This window comes from Penicillium argentinense (genome assembly GCF_028826775.1).
Source record: "Penicillium argentinense strain IBT 30761 chromosome Unknown utg000005l_segment0_segment0, whole genome shotgun sequence".
Lineage (NCBI taxonomy): Eukaryota > Fungi > Ascomycota > Eurotiomycetes > Eurotiales > Aspergillaceae > Penicillium > Penicillium argentinense.
The window spans coordinates 5,832,976-5,850,633 of record NW_026622664.1 but is presented as its reverse complement, the minus strand read 5'-3'; the positions used below and the strand labels follow the sequence as shown (position 1 = coordinate 5,850,633).

Here is a 17,658-nt window from a genome sequence, read left to right as displayed (position 1 = left end):
GAATATCTTTTATTCTATGTGCATGGCATCTTTTGTGCCTCGTCGTCTCTATCCACTGACCAGGGGATCCGGTGGGATGGTCGAGGACGGCGTGTCATTGGCAGGTGTGTTGGCCCCCTCGGATGTTGGCGTGTTCGTCTCTGTCGATTCCTTTTTCTCTGTCTTTTCCTTTGGTCCACGCGCGGTTCCCTTGACAGTCAGAGCGCCATTCTCTCTAGCCTCCTCGGGAAGGGGTCGAATATAAGGCTGGCAAACCCACCAAGGCCGCCCATACTCAGCAATGGTAGCCTTAGATCCCGTCAAAGTCTCATCCGGACTTTTCTCGAATTTCTCGGGGGTTTGTTCATATTCTTTCAGGGCAGTTTTGATAGCCCGCTCAATCAGAGTGAGAACGTGCTCGAAAGCTGGCATATCTCCAGGTCGCGATCGAGCGAGGGCATCGCGGACATTCGTATGAGTTCCGACCATGGGTCGGAGAACTTGGAAAAGGTGGCCCTGCATGAAACCCAGGTTGGGCGAGTTTGGTCGCTTGATCTTGTCGCGTTTTTGCTTCTTCTTGGGTGGGCCGTCTTTTTCTTCCTCGCCAGCCTGCTCGGCGGCTTCCTTTGCCTCTTCCGCCTCATCCACCGGGTCAGATGGGAGGAAGAGAGGTTTTCGTTCAGGAACTGGTTGCTCAAGAACGTATTTATAGATGATGTCGAGGTATCTGCGCAAGATGGCATCAATGCGGTATCCACCCTTTCCGTCGCGGCCTCGCCAGTAGTCTCGTCCTTCACTACCAACAGGTGGTGGCTTGCTGAAGATGGTAGGATCAGAAAGATTGCCTTCCGCACTCATAACTCCGTCGGCACCGGTCGCGTCGAGGCAACGCTGGATGTCATCATGGTTCAATATATTGCCATTGGCAAAGATGACAGTCTCCGAAGGCAGATTATCGCGCAGATAGCGGATGTGGTCCCAGTCTGCAAGTCCTGTTTCATGACCCTTTTGCTCTCGCCGACGTCCGTGGACTGTGATAATGTTTGCGCCAGCAGACAAGATCATCTTCGCATACTCCAGTGTCTTCTCCTTGGTCTCCTGAATGCGGAACTTGGCCGTAACAGGCACCGAAAGCTCAGTTGACAGCTTGTTGATCAGTTTATAGATCAAGTCCCAATCCTCTTGAAGGAAAGCTCCGTAGTGACCCTTCCGCGCAATGCCCTGCGGGCAGCCAAGGTTCAAATCAACGGCATCGCAGTATGGTGCGACATGCTTCGCAGCCTCCAGAAACTCATTCGGGTCATTCGCGCAAAACTGAACGAAGAGGGGTCGGTCGAAGGCAGGGTTTCCATCGAGGAAAAGTTCATCCTTTTTGTTCGAGTCGCCAATGGCCGCCCGCGTGGGTTGAAAACTACCCGAGCGCACTCTTTCTTGTTCACCGAAGAGACGCGCGTGATACATTGGGGAGTATGCGAGGACCGACTTCGCTTCTTCCTCGGGCATGAATGATCGAGTGAGCATGCGCCAGGCCTAGACGGAGAACGAAATCCTTAGTTAAGAGCAATTGAGATGTGTCGAGGCATACTCACAAACTCAGACCGATCCACCATCGGAGCAACAATGTACTTAGGACTTCCAATGCTTTCGTAGAACTGTCGGCCCAGTAGTTTCTTGTGGGGGGCCGCTGCGGAGGGCTGCTCGGCGCCGTTTGGCGCCTTTACCTGAGTGCTATCGGACGCCATTCTGAGCTGTAGTCTGGATAGTCTCAGGAGTGAGCGCCCCAGACAAGGGGAGAACGTCTTCGTGAGGCCTATTTTGACTGTTGGAGCCGAAATCTAACTCATCGGAGGACGACGACTCGTGAGACTTTTTGCGCCGCGCTCGTTATCTCGGGTCGGATTTACATTGATCCTAGTGTTATCTTATCGAAATTTTCAGGCATAAACAGCTGATGCCTTAGCGCGTGTTGGCTATCCATGGATTCATCCGACTGAAGATTGTCAACACAGGCACAACAGACAAAAGTTGAATGTATGTCTGATGTGAATCGGGTATCTAGATACATAACGCCATTTTAACCCGCACGTGTCAACTTCGTGGAGTCACCAAGCAATCCAGTATAATAACCACTACTTCGACGCGCCCTGCTGTTGACGTCCTTGTCAACAATGGACACCTCAACTGGAATCGGAGGTAAGTGCCTTGCTGCGCATTGAATGGTCTAATTCTGACGATCAAATAGCACCCTTGGCCCTCACACTGTCCGATGATGGACTTTTTGCAACTCATATAAGCGGCAAAGACCTGCTTCTCTACTCCAACCCTGCTTCAGAAAACAAGAAGTTGCATGTCGCAAGAAATAAAGAGACTGTGGTTAAAACAGTTAGGTTTTCTCCGACTCGAGATCTCACTCGACCGTCTATTGAGCGACGTCTTCTCGTTGCCAGTGACTCCCGCATTTCGGTCTGGCAACTAGATCAGCTGCAGCTCTTCGCGGAGATTGAAAATCTAGAACCTGGGACCCTGAACACCGAATTCGGTGCCTACGAGAATGAGATCCTTGTTTTCCACGCATGGCACACCAAAATGGCTATTCACTCGCTAGATACGGGTCACAGCTCAATGATCAAATCACCGAAATTTTCCCATCACCTTGGGTTCGGATACCGCCCGCAAACCAGGCAGTTCGCGATCTTATTGAAGCCAGAATCATCCGACCTACTCACGATCCACGAACCTCAATCATACAGTCTCATTAATCGGGTTGTGCTCCCCACCTTTGACGCCCAAGGGCTGAAATGGAGTCCAGACGGAAGGTGGATTGCCGTCTGGGACGCTGCTAGCTCCGGAACCAAGGTGCTTATTTTTACCGCTGATGGACAGCTATTCAGAACTTATACTGGTCCATCGGAGGTAGACGAGTCATTTGATCTGGGTGTCAAACTCATTGAATGGAGCCCTGCCGGCAATGTCCGAGCCAGTGATATTCTCGCCATTGGCAAAGTCAACGGCAACATTGACCTTCTCCGAACAAGGACGGTATGCAACTTTCGCTCAGCAGTCGAATGATTCCCATACTAATACTGCTGGCAGTTCTCGTGCTCCACTACACTCTCGCATGTTTTCCCATCCGATCAAAGCTCGGCCAAAATATGGCGCGAACGATATACAAGTGCCCTTGGGGACGCAGAGTACGCCGAGGCGACTAGCTCTTCTGCATTCAACATGAGTCCCGAGTGTTTAGGGCCACCACGAGGTGTACAAATTATGACATTCAGCTCTGATGGTACGATGCTTGCAACCGTAGATACTGCGCGGTATAATGTTGTCTGGATATGGTCCTTGAATGGTACACCAAGACTATTATCCGCCTTGGTACATGAGCAACCCGTTCGACAACTGGCATGGCATCCTTCCACACAACAGCTGCTTATCAATGCAATTTCGAACAACCTTCCAACTATACGGTGGTGGTCTCCCAATGACTATCCTGTGATTGTCCAAGTTCCCACACAAAGAAGCGAAAGTGGGAAGTATGAAGTGAAATGGCTCGTTGGGTCAGAGAATGACTCAGCCTTCTGGTTCGCTTCGGCGGAGGAGTATGTGGTCGGATATTTGTCAGAATTGGACGATAAGGTTGCCTTTGAAGTTTTGAATGCGGTGACTAGTCAAGGTTATGGAGGTCATACTGGCAGTATAAGCTGATAGCCTGTCTACTTTAATGCTGAAGCATGATGTAATACATACTAGATAGACCCTCTAGCTTTCACCTGTCCGTGATGATATCCACAACCATCAACATTTTGAGTCCATTGTTAACCATTGTCTTTCCCACCAGTTGGCTCAGACAACAGTAGAACTACCTCTCGAAAATAGTTTTCGGTTGCAAAAGCACTCCATAAACGGTCACAAAGCCATCGGGAGAATCACAGTACCCGTGCCTTAGTCAGTGCCCCCACTCGCTCCAGGTCGTCGCCAAGTGGGTGCACCACGCCACGCCGATAACCACGCCACCCCAATAAAAATTTCACCACATTGAAGCATTTCATCACCTTATTCACCAACCATGTCCTCCGACCGAGTCAAAATTGAGCAGCAGATAGCGAAGGCAGTAGAGTACACTGCCTCGCTTAAATCGAAGCCAAATTTGTCTAAAATTGCGCGCGAATATGGCGTTCCGTATCAGCGTTTTAGGGCGCGTCTTCAAGGTCGGCAGGCCTTACACGCTCCTAAACCCTACCAAGAGACCCTAGATCCCTGGCAAATTCAGGGCCTTGTTCACTGGTGGAAATTCTTTGATTCAGTAGGGTACAGACCCTCCCACCAAGAGATTATTGCTGCTGCAAATCATATTCTCGCGCCTGAGTCAGTAGGCAAAATGTGGGTTTATCGCTTTGAGGAGAGGCATCTTAAACCACTTGGAACGCGTATTGCGCGTCACCGACCTGTGAATAAGAAGCGTCTTGAGGCAGAGGATGTTGGAATGCTTGAAATCTGGTATGGCAAGCTTCGTGAGTATCTGCATTGCGATGGCAATAATATGATACTCACGCATAACATTTACAACTTTGATGAGACTGGATTTATGCTTGGAGTAGGCAAGACGACTCGAGGGCCCTCACAGTATAGTGATAAGCGCTTTGCCTCACTTGAGAAGGGTACACTTGTCTCTGTCATTGAGTGTGCCTGTGCCGATGGAACGATGGTAGAGCCGCCTTATATCATATTTCCAGGTGCACGTCATATGGAGTCGTGGTATGAAGGCAATGTGCCTAATTACCCTGTCAATGTTAGCGAAACTGGTTATTCGAACGGCGAGATTGCACTTGACTGGATCAAATTATTCGATAAGCAGACATATGCAAAGGCAGCAGGCAAGCAGAGGCTGCTATTATTTGACGGTCATCCATCACATATTACTGTCGAGTTTCTCCAATATTGCCAGGATAACAACATTATTGCCTGGAATTTTATGTCAAATTTGACACAATTATGCCAACCACTCGACCAGAAGCCCTTTGTTGTCTATAAGCAGGCATATAAGGCACAGACATCGCACCTACAGGCAGAGGGGAGATTCGATGATACTATACACAAAGGCGCGTTTCTACATCAACTACCAGATCTCCGCAAGCGCGTCTTCCAGCGCTCTACAATTCGTCATGCCTTCCGTGATACAGGTCTGGTTCCATATAATCCAGATCTAATATTAGGTAAGGTTAACCTAGGCCTTACCTCTAATATTACTGTTACTGTTGATGAAGGCTGGCTTGCCAATACACCTTCACCACCTCCACAGAGCAGTTCACCACTCCCCTCAAGTCCTATCAAGACCCCTCGCTCTGCTCGCCGTGTTGTTAAGAAGATTCTAAATAAAGATATCTCTAATAACCCACAAGTCGTGCGAGGTTTAGACCTACTATGTGATGGTCTATTAGCAAATGTGGAGCGGAACCGTCATCTTGAGCAGAGCTTCCAGAACCATTTCAGCGCTCCAAAACAGCGTACAAAACGGCAGGTCCAAGGCAAAGGCCTCAGTTCTATCACAGGTCGTCTATATCCTCATGATGCACAAAATTCAATTATAGAGCGCAAGGCACGTGAGCAGAAGGCAGCAGAGGCTCGCGCAGCAAAGGATGCACGACCAAACTTAGGTGAAAAAACGCCGATTTCTCCTACAGAACCCCCTCGAATCGAGCCCAAATTGCCCTCACCGAGAACTATCAGACGTCGCGAGTTCAATGAGAGGATGAAAAAATATAGAGGCAAAGCGAAGGTCTACGGAGCGCCGTCGCCGTCGAGGGGGGGTGAAATTTTATTGGGGTGGCGTGGTTATCGGCGTGGCGTGGTGCACCCACTTGGCGACGACCTGGAGCGAGTGGGGGCACTGACTAAGGCACGGGTATACTGTCATCGTCTGACCAATCACCGCGTCTGCACTAACTAACCGAGTGCCAGCGTGCTGCATCCGAGGATCTTCCTCCGGCGTGGATCAACTATAGTCCGGGAGCCACGTGACCACCATCAGGGGGTCATATACTCCATTCTAGCTTAGATGACCAATAACAACACACATCTCCCTAACAGGTTATGAGACCCTTTTCTCTTCAATTTGAGCTAGAGGAGCTGTTCTATGATCGCTGTGCCTTCAAGAATGTCAGCTGCCTCTCCCTCATCCGGTGAAAAGCTCCCAATCCTTGACTATTCGAATTGGGTTGACTGGAGCGAATTCTGGAGAGACCATCTGATCCTCTTTGACCTCTGGCAATACATCGATCCATCCTCTACAGCAACCGTGCCACCTCCTACCTCCAATGTCAATCGAGATATCGCTAAAACGTTGACTGAGAACCTTGCAAAGCTACGCCAGCATGTTGCTCCTGAATGTCGAAAGCTCCTTGTTGGCCATACAAATCCTAGAGACCTCTGGTCTTCGCTCAAGGCTGGCTGTGATCGAGGAACAACTCTACCATTGCTCGCCCAATACGAATCGTTCCAGAGCATCAAATGGGAACCAAAAGACACCATTTCTACCTATACAAGCCGATTCCGCAATGTCTTTCTATCTCTCGAAAACACCCCCTACAAGATACATCGAGATATAGCAGTCCATATCCTTGTGAATCGACTTCCCGATTGCTACAAGACAGAAGGCCAAGCAGCCAAGCAACTGAACCTACCCTTTATCGAAACTGTTACCTACCTGCTTGCCAATATCAAAGACACCTCCTCTGCAGGTGACAACACCTCTGGCCAAGCTCTAGTAGCTCGAGGTCGTCGACCAAACCGCAGATCAAGCGCTCAGCATCTCCGTGACCAAGGCCGCTCAGGAGTATCAAACCGCCGTGGTCGATCAAACCGAACCTCTCGAAACAAGCGTATCATCTGCAACTGGTGCAAACGAGAAGGCCATTTTGAACGTGACTGTCGAATTCGTCAACAACAACTAGATACTGGAGCTGCAAGATTAGATGGCAGCCGTGCCTATCTAGTCCAGCAGCCGAATATCCCACAGTATCCACCTCAATCTTCGCCTGCACCTCCGCAACCTTCACAGGCGAATATTGCCTATTCACAGCCTCAAGGCTCCGAATCAAATCCCTACAACTATCCGACACACCTCCTCCTCGCGAGAGCCTCCTATGTCAACAGTGAAACCCAGCAGAAGGATTATCTCAGCTGGATCCTTGACTCTGGTGCCACTCAGCACTTTTCGAACAGCAAATCAGACCTCAAGGACTACAAACACTTTCTTGACCCTAAGGAGATCTACCTTGGAGATAATACAAAGATCCACGCAGAAGGATCTGGGACCCAACTTCTACAGATTGGTCCTCATCTCCTTGTCCTGAATGTCTGGTTCGTACCAAAGCTGGCTGAGAATCTGCTATCCCTGCAGCTTCTTGACCGAGCTGGCTATTCAACTCTCATTGAAAATGGCAAAGTCTATATTCGACAGAGTCATGACTCTGCATGGTTCCAGCTCGCCGACTCCAAACGTGGAGATCTTTATCGAACGCATGTGAATCCTGCATCTCTATTGAACAGCCCACGAGCCCTCCGTGCAAGAGAATACAGCACACTTCGATCCTGGCACAATCGACTAGGCCACCGAAATCTCCGCTCAGTGGGAGCTATGATGAAGCTATCTGTACCACGCAAGCTTCCCACCTGTACTGCATGCCTCCAGGGTAAAATGAAGGCAAATCCTCACCCTCCTGTGCTTGAACGTTGCAGCAAGCCATTTGACCGAGTCCATTCTGACCTTGTTCCTCTGGATGGCATCTCCTTTGGTGGATCCAAATATATGTTGCTTCTTGTTGATGACTTCACGCGTTTTGCATGGTGCTTCTTTGCCTCAAGCAAGAATGTTTCAGCCATTGCACCTCTTCTTCAAGGCTTCATAAACATGATCCTGACCCAATTTGATACTATCATCAGGTCATGGCGGACTGATGGTGGTACTGGTGAATTCTCAAACAGCATGGTCAGCGAGATAAACCGCAGATTTGGAATTCTTCATCAGCTTTCTACCTCTGGTGTCAAGCAACAGAATGGTGTACTCGAACGAAGAGTCCAGACAATCAAGAACATGGAACGCTCCATGAGAGCTGGAGCTGGTGTTCTAGATGACTACCGACTACAAGCTGAGTCCCTTGCAACTTCGGTATTCCTATCTAATCTCCTTCCATCTTCTACTCTAGGTAATATCTCCCCACACCTTCTACTGTACAGCAAGCAGCCATCGCTCGCTTCCATGAAGCCCTGGGGATGTCTAGTCTGGATACACCTTCGAAAGGAGCATCGCAGCTCGAGTTCTGATCCTCGCTGCAGGCCAGCCATGATGGTAGGCTATGTACAAGACTCAAGTTCTATTTACAAATGTCTTGATCTCTACACGTTGCAAACAAGCAACCATTCCGAACTCAAGTTCGATGAGGACCTCTTTCCAGGTCCATGGCTTAAACGCCCAGCTGGTTTCAAACCATCGATTGCACATAAACGAAATCCGCCTGGTTCCGCGGTCGATACTGTACTTGGTCAGTCAGTATCGGGAGTGCTTCCCGCAGTATCAGGCATACCACCTTCCTCGATGAACCCCTTCTGGCTGCACCCACCCGCAGCTCCTGTGAACCCAAACGATCCTGCGAAGCCTGCGGATCCTATGGAACTAGCAGATGAATCGGACGTTCCCCCGTCCCTGGCACTCCTCACGGACAGCCAGACCGTCTACAACCAGCGAGGAGTTGTATTCGGCACCTGCGCCAAAATCCACGAGTACGATACTACTAGGGAGCTTGTGGAAGCCGCTTTGATCGTGCAAGGTATGGAGTCGCTCTCCTACCCACCCAGGCAAGCAGCAGAGAGGACAGTCCAAACAGACCACAATGGAGATCCTCTCTCCTATTCGGATGCCTTGCTCCAGGATCCGATTAGGTGGCCACCAGCAGTACAAGAAGAACTGAAATCTCATGAAGAAAATGGAACTTGGATAGTTCAAGAGATCAGTCAAATGCCTAATGGGTGCAAGCCGATCCCTGGCAAGTGGGTATTCAAGCGTAAATTGAGTCCTGATGGAAGTACGCGCTATAAGGCACGTTTGGTGATCAAGGGCTTTCTCCAACGCTTTGGAATTGATTTCATGGAGACCTATGCCCCAACTGCCTCTTTAGCTGCATTCCGACTCCTGGTGGCGATCGCTGTGTTCAATGGCTGGTCCTTACGCAATCTCGATATTATCACTGCCTTTCTTAATGGCAGCATAGACTCTGAAGTCTACATGGGGATACCAGAAGGCATGGATTTAGATCCAACCAGATATATTCTGAAGCTCCGCCGGTCACTGTATGGACTCAAACAGGCACCGCGCATTTGGTGGGATAGGATGACCGCATTCCTATCAAAAGCAGGCTTCTATCAGTGTGATGCTGAGCCAACAATATTCATTCGCAGCCACGAAAACAAATTCATGATACTTCTCCTCTTTGTTGACGACCTTTTGCTAACTGGTGATCAGGAAGCTATTGAGGAATTCGTCCAGGAATGCTGCAATGAATTCAACACTCGGGATATGGGAACACCCAGGCTGTTTCTAGGCATCCATATTGACTATCGAGATGGCAAAGCCATTTTGCATCAGAAAGCATACATCAAGCGAATCCTTGAACGCTTTAATGCACCCAGCAACCCTGTTGCAACTCCCCTAGACCCCAAGCATCCACTTGTTGAAGCAACTGATGCAGACCGTTTAAGTGAAGCAGATTCATCAGAATATCGCGCTGCAGTGGGAGCGCTGATATATTTAATGATCTGTACAAGACCTGATCTTGCATTCGCACTTTCACGCCTATCAAAATTCGTGCAGAAACCGGGTGTAAAGCATGCAGCAGCACTTAAACGATTGCTTCGGTACCTGGCTGGCACCCAGGACCTAGGCATCGTCTTCAGCAAACCATCTTCCACCGAACCAATCCTATATGGCTATAGCGATTCCGATTTCGCTGCAGATCTCAACAATCGACGCTCGACTTCCGGCTTTATATTCCTTCTGAACGGTGGCCCGATAGCCTGGAAATCGAAACAGCAATCCCTAGTCACAAGCTCGACTCATGATGCTGAATATGTTGGATTAGCAACTGCATCATTTGAAGTCATTTGGCTTCGTAAACTCATCCTTTTGATTCTGCCTCAGTATGCAGAACATTCAATGCCCTCCAACATCATTTATTGCGACAATCAAGGTGCTATTGCAACTGCAAATCGACCTAGCAATTCACCCTCTCCACGATCGAAACATATCGACATCCGTTTCCATGTTATTCGCGAGGCTATTGCTAATGGCCTTATTCGACTCGAATACGTTCGTACGGCAGATATGACTGCAGATATCCTGACAAAGGCCCTGCCTAAGGAATTGCATCAGCGTCATGTCAAGGGAATGGGAATGGAAGCGATATGATGGAATTGGGATCTATGTATCCGAACTGGCCTGGTTTCCTCCATGGTTTTGTCCCACAGGGTTTTGCATGGAGGTTTTCCCCCAGGACTGCCTGTATATAGCTATTTTGTCTTTCTTTTGACTCACCCGTGATCTAGTGGGAGGACCCTAGTCGTTTCTGACGCCTTCGGTAGAGATCTCGGATGAGTGGGAGTGCCAGCGTGCTGCATCCGAGGATCTTCCTCCGGCGTGGATCAACTATAGTCCGGGAGCCACGTGACCACCATCAGGGGGTCATATACTCCATTCTAGCTTAGATGACCAATAACAACACACATCTCCCTAATACCGAGGGGGTCCGCACGTGACTTGGGGCTTAGGGCTTGATCTGATTAGTCATGCCCCACGGCCATTTTCGCACTCGATCCGCCCGCCCAAGCTGACTTTCTTGACTTTCTTCCGACCATCCACCACCGACAGACAAAATGGTGAGCGCCCATCCCACGACACCTTGACGACGCAAGCTAACATAATTTCGCGATAGGCCCCCGCAGGAAAGCAAAAGAAGAAGTGGAGCAAGGGCAAGGGTACGATATCACCATTACCAGCATCCTCGCGATCGCAATCCAGCCGACCGTGACAACGACCTTGAAACTTTTTCGCCCGGCACCCCTACCGAACGAAATAGCACAGGAGTCGTTGGGCGATCGGTTATGGAGGAAGATGCGAAACGCTATATTTCAAGACGAACGAGCGACAACTAACATATGCACTTAATAGTCAAGGACAAGGCCCAGCACGCCGTTGTCTTCGAGAAGTCCACCCTTGAGAAGCTCAACAAGGATGTTCAGTCCTACCGTCTGATCACCGTCGCCACCCTGGTCGACCGTCTCAAGATCAACGGTTCCCTTGCCCGCAAGGCCCTGAACGACCTTGAGGCTCAGGGTCAGATCAAGAAGGTCGTTGGCCACTCCAAGATGAACATCTACAGTGCGTTCTACTCGAGACTCCATCGAACTTTTTGCCAGCATACTAATCGTCTACCCAGCCCGTTCCGTCTCCGCCGAGTAAACGTTTCCGTTCCTCCATTTCTCGCGGTTTTCTCTATTCCTCTTACGAATGATATCATTTCACATGGGAAGCTCGGTGTGATGCATAGTGGTCCGACGCCTGACTCTCGGCACTGTGGGCTTCGTGCTTTCTGAACTAGTGTCAGGTTGAACGAAGAATAAAAAAGTTTCAAAAACTTCAATATTCGTGCTCTGTTCTGCGTAATACGTAGATTCAAATTGGTCAACCATCAATTTGACTAGGCCCATGTTCGACCCGCTATCAACATGCACCATCAAAACACGTAACATTCAATCCCGAAAACAAAAAAAGGTCCTAATCCTTCATTTCGCTTCGCTTGGGCCTTTGTCCTTGCGCCCCTTCGCAGAGAGGACGCTTACCCTTGCGTTCGTTTCCATCGCCATCGTCAATAACCCTGCCAACCTGGAAATACCGCTTGTGGTTTCGGAAGAAGCTCTCCCAGCGCGCAACAGTCTTATGGACTTGCTGCTTCGCCACTCTCACCTCCTTCTCCCTCCGAATCTTCTTCTGTGCCGACGTAATACCCTCGTCTTCCACATCTTCCACCGGCAAAAACATCTCCTCTGCCCCGAGCAGATCAGAGGTAAGGTCCTCCTTGAAACACCCTGTGACAAATGCACGCGTCGCATCGCGTCCGGAAAAGAAGCTGTAGCCTCCGCCCGGTCCGTACATGGCTGGGTTGGCGGAGACGTCGAAGATGGATCCGTTGACAGCGAGGTAGATGGGGAGGGAGGGGTCGGAGCCATTGTAGAGTGACAACTGGGAGGGTGTTAGGAGCACCGGTCCAGTCTATTCAAAATAGTCGACATCAGCAGCTATTGTAAAAGCGTATTTTGCACTTTGCGGTGATGTTGCTCACCAAGTACGATTTCACGATCGGCCACCGTGTATACCACGGGCGGTACCCCCACAGGACAGACTCGGAGTTGGTCACATAGTAAGAAAGGCCACATGAAGCGATGAGCAGAGTCGCTAGAACGCGGATGATATCTAGCACACTGATACTGCAGCTCCCTTCAGAGGGGCGACGCGGTTGTCGCGATGCCGTTGTGTCCGTATCGCGTTTGGACCCAGAGGTCGCTGCGGTCGGGCGCTGGCGAAGCTCTGACATAGTTTAGATGTGACGTCGAGTCTCGTTCACTGTCGTCGAATGGAACTCATTGAGAGGTGGTAGGGATGGGCACACTGGTGCAGAGGTGTGGTTGAAAACCTGGGGAAGATCGCCTCGACTGAGAATTGTACCCAGCACAGCACAAGTACCCTATTGGGGAAAACCGCAGCACAACACATCTAAATCAGACCGTCATGATCTCACATTAATCGAAATGGGTTAAATGTGATGCACCATTTTACATCTTGCCATGTGGCCTCTCAGTAGATCCTATCACAACACATTTGCCATTATTGGACAATTGCTAGAGTTGTGTGAGTAAGCTTATGCCGCCCACACCTTGCAGATATATAATGTATCCGTCCCATACTAAAAACAAGAACAACACAGCAATGGGTCTAACAATTGTGAAATGTAAAATACGAAATCTGAAGCTAGTAATATTACAAATTACTATCTGGACACTCGCCAAGTCGAGATATGAGCGAAAAAAAAATTCAAGTTGTCATCAAATTCATGATTTTGGCGAGCACGAGGCAAGACTTGAAGGCTCGAAGGAAGTCGAAATTAAGTATATCCTCAACTAGCCATTTCTGATTTTCTTTCGGGATCGTGGTGACGAGAGGTCACTCTGCCGCAGAAGTGGCGGCGGCGGCAGCTGCTGCTCGCTCTTCTTGCTCTTGTTCCCAGGATCGGGAAAAGACGTCATTCAGCGCATCCTGGAAAGTGCGACAGTTCATATCAATGAGACCCTTCTTTTCCTTGGCCTCGGGGTTTCGGATAACTGAAACAAGACATAAGTACTTGTTCATCTCCATGAGATGGATCATTGTCTCATCGTGAAGAACGACATGACTTTCGGCCTCCTGGACCTGGTCACCCTTAGGTTTCCGGAGGGAATGGTCCCAAGAATAAAGTTCTGAGATGTCGACGATTACATCGATATAGTCGGAACACATCTCGTAACAGGCCATGTCGACGGGCCGGGTGTCGGAAGCGATGTAAATTTTACTGAGGACATCGAAAAGGTAAGTCTTCTCAAAGCCACAGTTGTTTGCGAGAGTGTTGATCAAGTTTTCGAGGGTTGAGAGGTTAGGGATGAGCTTTTGAATGACCTTGCTGAAGGCCTCGAAGACGGAATAGTCATAAATAGAGGTGAGGTAGTAGTGCACGGGCGCGTTTTCGTATCCCGCGTCGCTGAGTTCGTCGGAGATCCGCTGGACAATATCTTGGAAGGTATCCTGACGGTATTCGTCGGACAACCCATCCACCTTGTGGATGAAGACTTCAATGTTGATGCCTGGGTAGTACTGTTGCACTGTCAAGATGGTGCGGTTCAACCGCGCGACCGAATCAAGGTAGTCATCTTGGGCATCAATGACCCAGACGAGCGCACCTAGGCTGCCGAAAATGTCTTCAAGATCAAAGGACGGCTCGAGGTATTCCAGCTGGCCCGGAAAGTCCCAGACCTGAAAGTCCATGAAGGAGCTGGAGGAAATGTTAACAGATATCGCGAAATGGAACTAACCAAAGTCTTACTGAATTGAGTCCTTTTGGATGCGTGTGGTAGACTCGAGAAAGAGGGTTTCATTCGGAGGCATCTTGTGAAAGACTACACTGGCGATGGATGACTTGCCGCTCCTGAAGATGAATGTCAGTCACGTAATTCATGGATCTAGAGATGTGTGCTTAATTCACCGGCGGAGTCCCATGAGAAGGAGACGAGGTTTGGCATCGCGTGGTTGGGTGTTGGGCACAAGGCTGGTTCTAGCCTGCGCCGACGAGCCGACTTGGTGAGTTCCCTGCAGATTGAGTTCAAGGCTTAGCTGGGCTTCGGTCTTTAGAGAAGATGATCGATATGCGCTCATCAAACGTCGCTCGATCTCCCGCTCAATGAACTGGGATGGCTCGACCGCAGGCCAAGGCATGTTGGGCCGCGAAAGGAGGGCGTATAGGAAAGAAAAAGATGGGAACCGCGCGAAAAAGAAGTCAATCCATCACATGCCGTTGCAGAGGCAACGCGGTTGGGACCAGGCGATGGGCAACAGGGCTCTTGCGGCTGGAAAATACTCTCCGACGTGATCCACGGGGTTCCGGAGCCCATCGCGACACACGGGGCGCTATTTGACCAGCGCGTGTGCGCCCCCAAAGTGCCTGGATGCCTCAGACTTCGTATCCATCCATTCCTCCACCTGAAGAACAGGAAAGTCATGGAGTATTGTCTGCATCGCGTCCAAGCATGAAAGAGTTGTGGACCTAAGGGTCTGCCTCACCATTGACGTGCCTGGCGCGCAGGCGAACGCAGCGAGCAACCGACAGCCACCGGCAAGAGACCAGCCAGATGGGAGGCAATGGGCAGGACACGAGGCAGCAGAGAAAAAGAAAAGAAACAGAAAAAAGCAAGAAATTGGGCCGAAGGGAACATGGAAAAGGTCTGCCTGACAGATGGGGGCGGTTCTTACCTCCATGGAAGCAGTCAGTCACAAATACCGGGGAGGGTTCCTGAGAGGAGCAAGTTAGTTTGGACGAACTGCTGCGGTGCCAGGGGACGAACGTACAGCCGCAACAAATCGAGGGTCACCCGCGATATTAACGCAAACCAGTCAAGACCGAATGTGTGCAGTCGCTTTGCAGGCCGGACTGGGATGGACGATGGACGATGGACGATGGTGAATGGTGGCTGGTGGCTTGGGGGAGGCAGGGATCGCGTCAGGCGTCAGGCATCCTCTGGCGCAGCGGAGGACGGGGGGACGGCTATTGGAAGGGTCACCCTGGTCTGAACGTCAAATACCACGCAGGTCGGTTATCGCGTGAAGGTGGGAGTGACAATGCCTCGAATTGGAGGAAGGAGGACCAAGCTGGGTTGCCCGCAAGAGGGGTTATCGATAAGCCCCAACTTGCACCGCCATTAAGCGCAGCGGCAGCGTGAGGGGTCACTTCTACTTTGACCTAGTCTTTCCCACAGCACGCAACAACAGATCGACAAAATTCAACACATATGCTCATCAATTCAACTACTTTTGTGCCGGCATTTCTCGTATCGAGCATGCGGGTCTCTATCGGTGGCTATGGACATGTCCCCGGTGGTTTTGCTGGCCGAGGTACTCGCTTATGCGGTGTTTTCCTCCCACCACTTCCTCCTCATCTTCAATCTCGAATTGGGGCCATTCTTCCCAGCCGTCTTCCCAGATCGCAGCCAGTTTTTTCGTCTTGGCCTCCCGGCTCAGCCGCTTGTTCTTCATGATCTTCTCCCATTGCTTCATGTCGCGGTCGTCCAGCAAACACTCGTCCAGGATGGCAGTGAGCTCGGTCTCGTTGACACCTTCGCCAATGAACACGATCTCCTGGCGCCGATCACCCCAGGGTCCTTGGAAGTCGTTCGCGATCGACTCGCGCACATCCTGGTCATCGGGCCACGCCTCGTCCGGCACTTCGGCGAACCAAGGCCCCCCACAACCGACCGTTAACATTCCGCCCGCTTGGCTCCACTCGCCAAACTGGAAAGGCCTTGTCGACAGCCAGAAAAAGCCCTTGGAGCGCAGGACGGGCCCAAAGGCCGCATGATTGCGCTTATTATCAAGTATGTCTTTAGGGTCGGGTTGATCAAAGTCCTCCACAGACTCGGTGTCAGTGTCCATCTCATCTTCTTCCTCCGCACCGTCCAATTTTTCGTCATCCTCATCTTCATCCTCTTCCTCGTCATCTACTTCATTGTCTTGAAGCAGAATGAACTTGTCGTGAAGTAAGGAGAAGAGCTTGCGAGGGTGAAAAGGTCGACGAGCCGAGTACACGAAGTTGTTGATACCATACTCCAGTGTTTCTGGCTTGGGTGCCATGCGTTCACCATTGCCAGTCTTCTGCATGGTCATCTCATGCAGACTACGGAGCCACCCGGCACCGGATGCGGCGCGCACGAAGTCAAACTTGCCAGTCGCGATGATCTCGCGTACGTCGACTTTGGAGTAGCTGGACTCCAGAATCTTGGCATCCGGGTTGAGCAATTTGAGCAGCTGCATGATCTTATCACGCTTGGCTTGGTCGATAGTCTCGACCTTGTTGATGATCAACACATCGGCGAACTCGATCTGATCCACCATGAGATCAGAGATAGTCCGCTCATCCTCGGGGACAATCTCATCCCTTCCATATCGGTCGGAGAGAAATTCTGTGGTGTCGAAATTTGAGAGCAGATTGAAAGCATCGATGACCGTCACTGTGGTATCGAGGCGGGCCATAGTATGCAAACCACCCAACTCAACACTGCCAAAATGTTAGGTCAGCTGTGCTTAACCACTAGACAGGAGTGACAAAGACATACATCTCACTCAAGATCTTCTTCGCTTCCTCATCGTTCTCGGCACTAATCTGGTCCTCGGCCTCCAGCATCGCAGAACTGAATTCCGCCGTAAAGGTCTCGGCGACTTGCATCGGCTCACTGATACCGGTGCTCTCAATCACAACGTATTGAATGTCATTCTGTCTGGTGAGGCGTGCCAGCTCGGACAGAAGATCGCCACGCAGGGTACAGCAGATGCAGCCATTTTGCATTTGAATGAGCTTCTCTGTGGTTTGGGAGACTTTGTGATTCTTAATGAGAGCGGCGTCGATGTTGAGTCTAGCAGAGAAGGGATAAGTATAATGCAGCATAAGATATCAATGGATCTCAGATACTAACGAGCTCATGTCATTGACAATGACAGCAATGCGCATGCCATGGTCCGGTGACCCAAGGATATGCTTTAGGAGAGTTGTTTTTCCACTGCCCTATTCAATTGTTAACAATTATCCCCAATAATTTCAAGCATGATACAAGACATACCAGGAACCCGGAGAGTAGAGTGACTGGTAATTGTCGAGTCTTGGGCTTCTCAGCCTCCTGAGTAGGAGCCTGGACATGGTACGCCAAATTCTCTCGACCTGAATCAATGACCATCGTGACTTGAGAGTATGCCAAAGAGAAGAATTCAAACGACAATTGGGATTTCCTGCCCCCAGAAACCTTGCGGGCAACTCTTTTTATCTCTCCAGACTATCGTCT

At 50.2% G+C, this 17,658-nt stretch overlaps 8 protein-coding genes across 8 annotated transcripts; 4 read left to right on the top strand and 4 right to left on the bottom strand.

Annotated features, from left to right (window-relative positions):
• Positions 1 to 48: 48 nt before the first annotated feature.
• Positions 49 to 1,814, bottom strand: N7532_006993 (tRNA-dihydrouridine synthase family protein; the record flags this gene model as incomplete). The annotated part of the gene is made up of 2 exons (XM_056619486.1): positions 49 to 1,509; positions 1,569 to 1,814. Coding segments are annotated over 2 exons (1,707 nt in total), but the record flags the coding sequence as incomplete, so codon positions are not given.
• A 333-nt stretch (positions 1,815 to 2,147) lies between these two features.
• On the top strand, positions 2,148 to 3,684 carry N7532_006992 (WD40 repeat domain-containing protein; the record flags this gene model as incomplete). Its single annotated transcript, XM_056619485.1, has 3 exons — positions 2,148 to 2,172; positions 2,222 to 3,018; positions 3,073 to 3,684. The coding sequence occupies 3 exons, from the start codon at positions 2,148 to 2,150 to the stop codon at positions 3,682 to 3,684; spliced, it is 1,434 nt and encodes a 477-aa protein (XP_056475644.1).
• Positions 3,685 to 4,045: 361 nt separating this feature from the next.
• Positions 4,046 to 5,926, top strand: N7532_006991 (uncharacterized protein; the record flags this gene model as incomplete). The annotated part of the gene is made up of 1 exon (XM_056619484.1): positions 4,046 to 5,926. The coding sequence occupies one exon, from the start codon at positions 4,046 to 4,048 to the stop codon at positions 5,924 to 5,926; it is 1,881 nt and encodes a 626-aa protein (XP_056475643.1).
• Positions 5,927 to 6,133: 207 nt separating this feature from the next.
• N7532_006990 (uncharacterized protein) lies at positions 6,134 to 6,929 on the top strand (the record flags this gene model as incomplete). Its single annotated transcript, XM_056619483.1, has 2 exons — positions 6,134 to 6,716; positions 6,772 to 6,929. 2 exons carry the CDS (start codon positions 6,134 to 6,136, stop codon positions 6,927 to 6,929), a joined length of 741 nt encoding a protein of 246 aa, XP_056475642.1.
• A 4,255-nt stretch (positions 6,930 to 11,184) lies between these two features.
• On the top strand, positions 11,185 to 11,488 carry N7532_006989 (40S ribosomal protein eS25; the record flags this gene model as incomplete). Its single annotated transcript, XM_056619482.1, has 2 exons — positions 11,185 to 11,407; positions 11,466 to 11,488. The coding sequence occupies 2 exons, from the start codon at positions 11,185 to 11,187 to the stop codon at positions 11,486 to 11,488; spliced, it is 246 nt and encodes an 81-aa protein (XP_056475641.1).
• Positions 11,489 to 11,803: 315 nt separating this feature from the next.
• N7532_006988 (putative heme/steroid binding domain protein) lies at positions 11,804 to 12,620 on the bottom strand (the record flags this gene model as incomplete). The annotated part of the gene is made up of 2 exons (XM_056619481.1): positions 11,804 to 12,298; positions 12,369 to 12,620. 2 exons carry the CDS (start codon positions 12,618 to 12,620, stop codon positions 11,804 to 11,806), a joined length of 747 nt encoding a protein of 248 aa, XP_056475640.1.
• Positions 12,621 to 13,246: 626 nt separating this feature from the next.
• On the bottom strand, positions 13,247 to 14,548 carry N7532_006987 (GTR/RAG family Ras-related GTP-binding protein; the record flags this gene model as incomplete). The annotated part of the gene is made up of 3 exons (XM_056619480.1): positions 13,247 to 14,108; positions 14,160 to 14,261; positions 14,319 to 14,548. The coding sequence occupies 3 exons, from the start codon at positions 14,546 to 14,548 to the stop codon at positions 13,247 to 13,249; spliced, it is 1,194 nt and encodes a 397-aa protein (XP_056475639.1).
• Positions 14,549 to 15,676: 1,128 nt separating this feature from the next.
• N7532_006986 (uncharacterized protein) lies at positions 15,677 to 17,553 on the bottom strand (the record flags this gene model as incomplete). Its single annotated transcript, XM_056619479.1, has 4 exons — positions 15,677 to 16,880; positions 16,939 to 17,235; positions 17,296 to 17,384; positions 17,440 to 17,553. The coding sequence occupies 4 exons, from the start codon at positions 17,551 to 17,553 to the stop codon at positions 15,677 to 15,679; spliced, it is 1,704 nt and encodes a 567-aa protein (XP_056475638.1).
• Between the last annotated feature and the right edge of the window lie 105 nt (positions 17,554 to 17,658).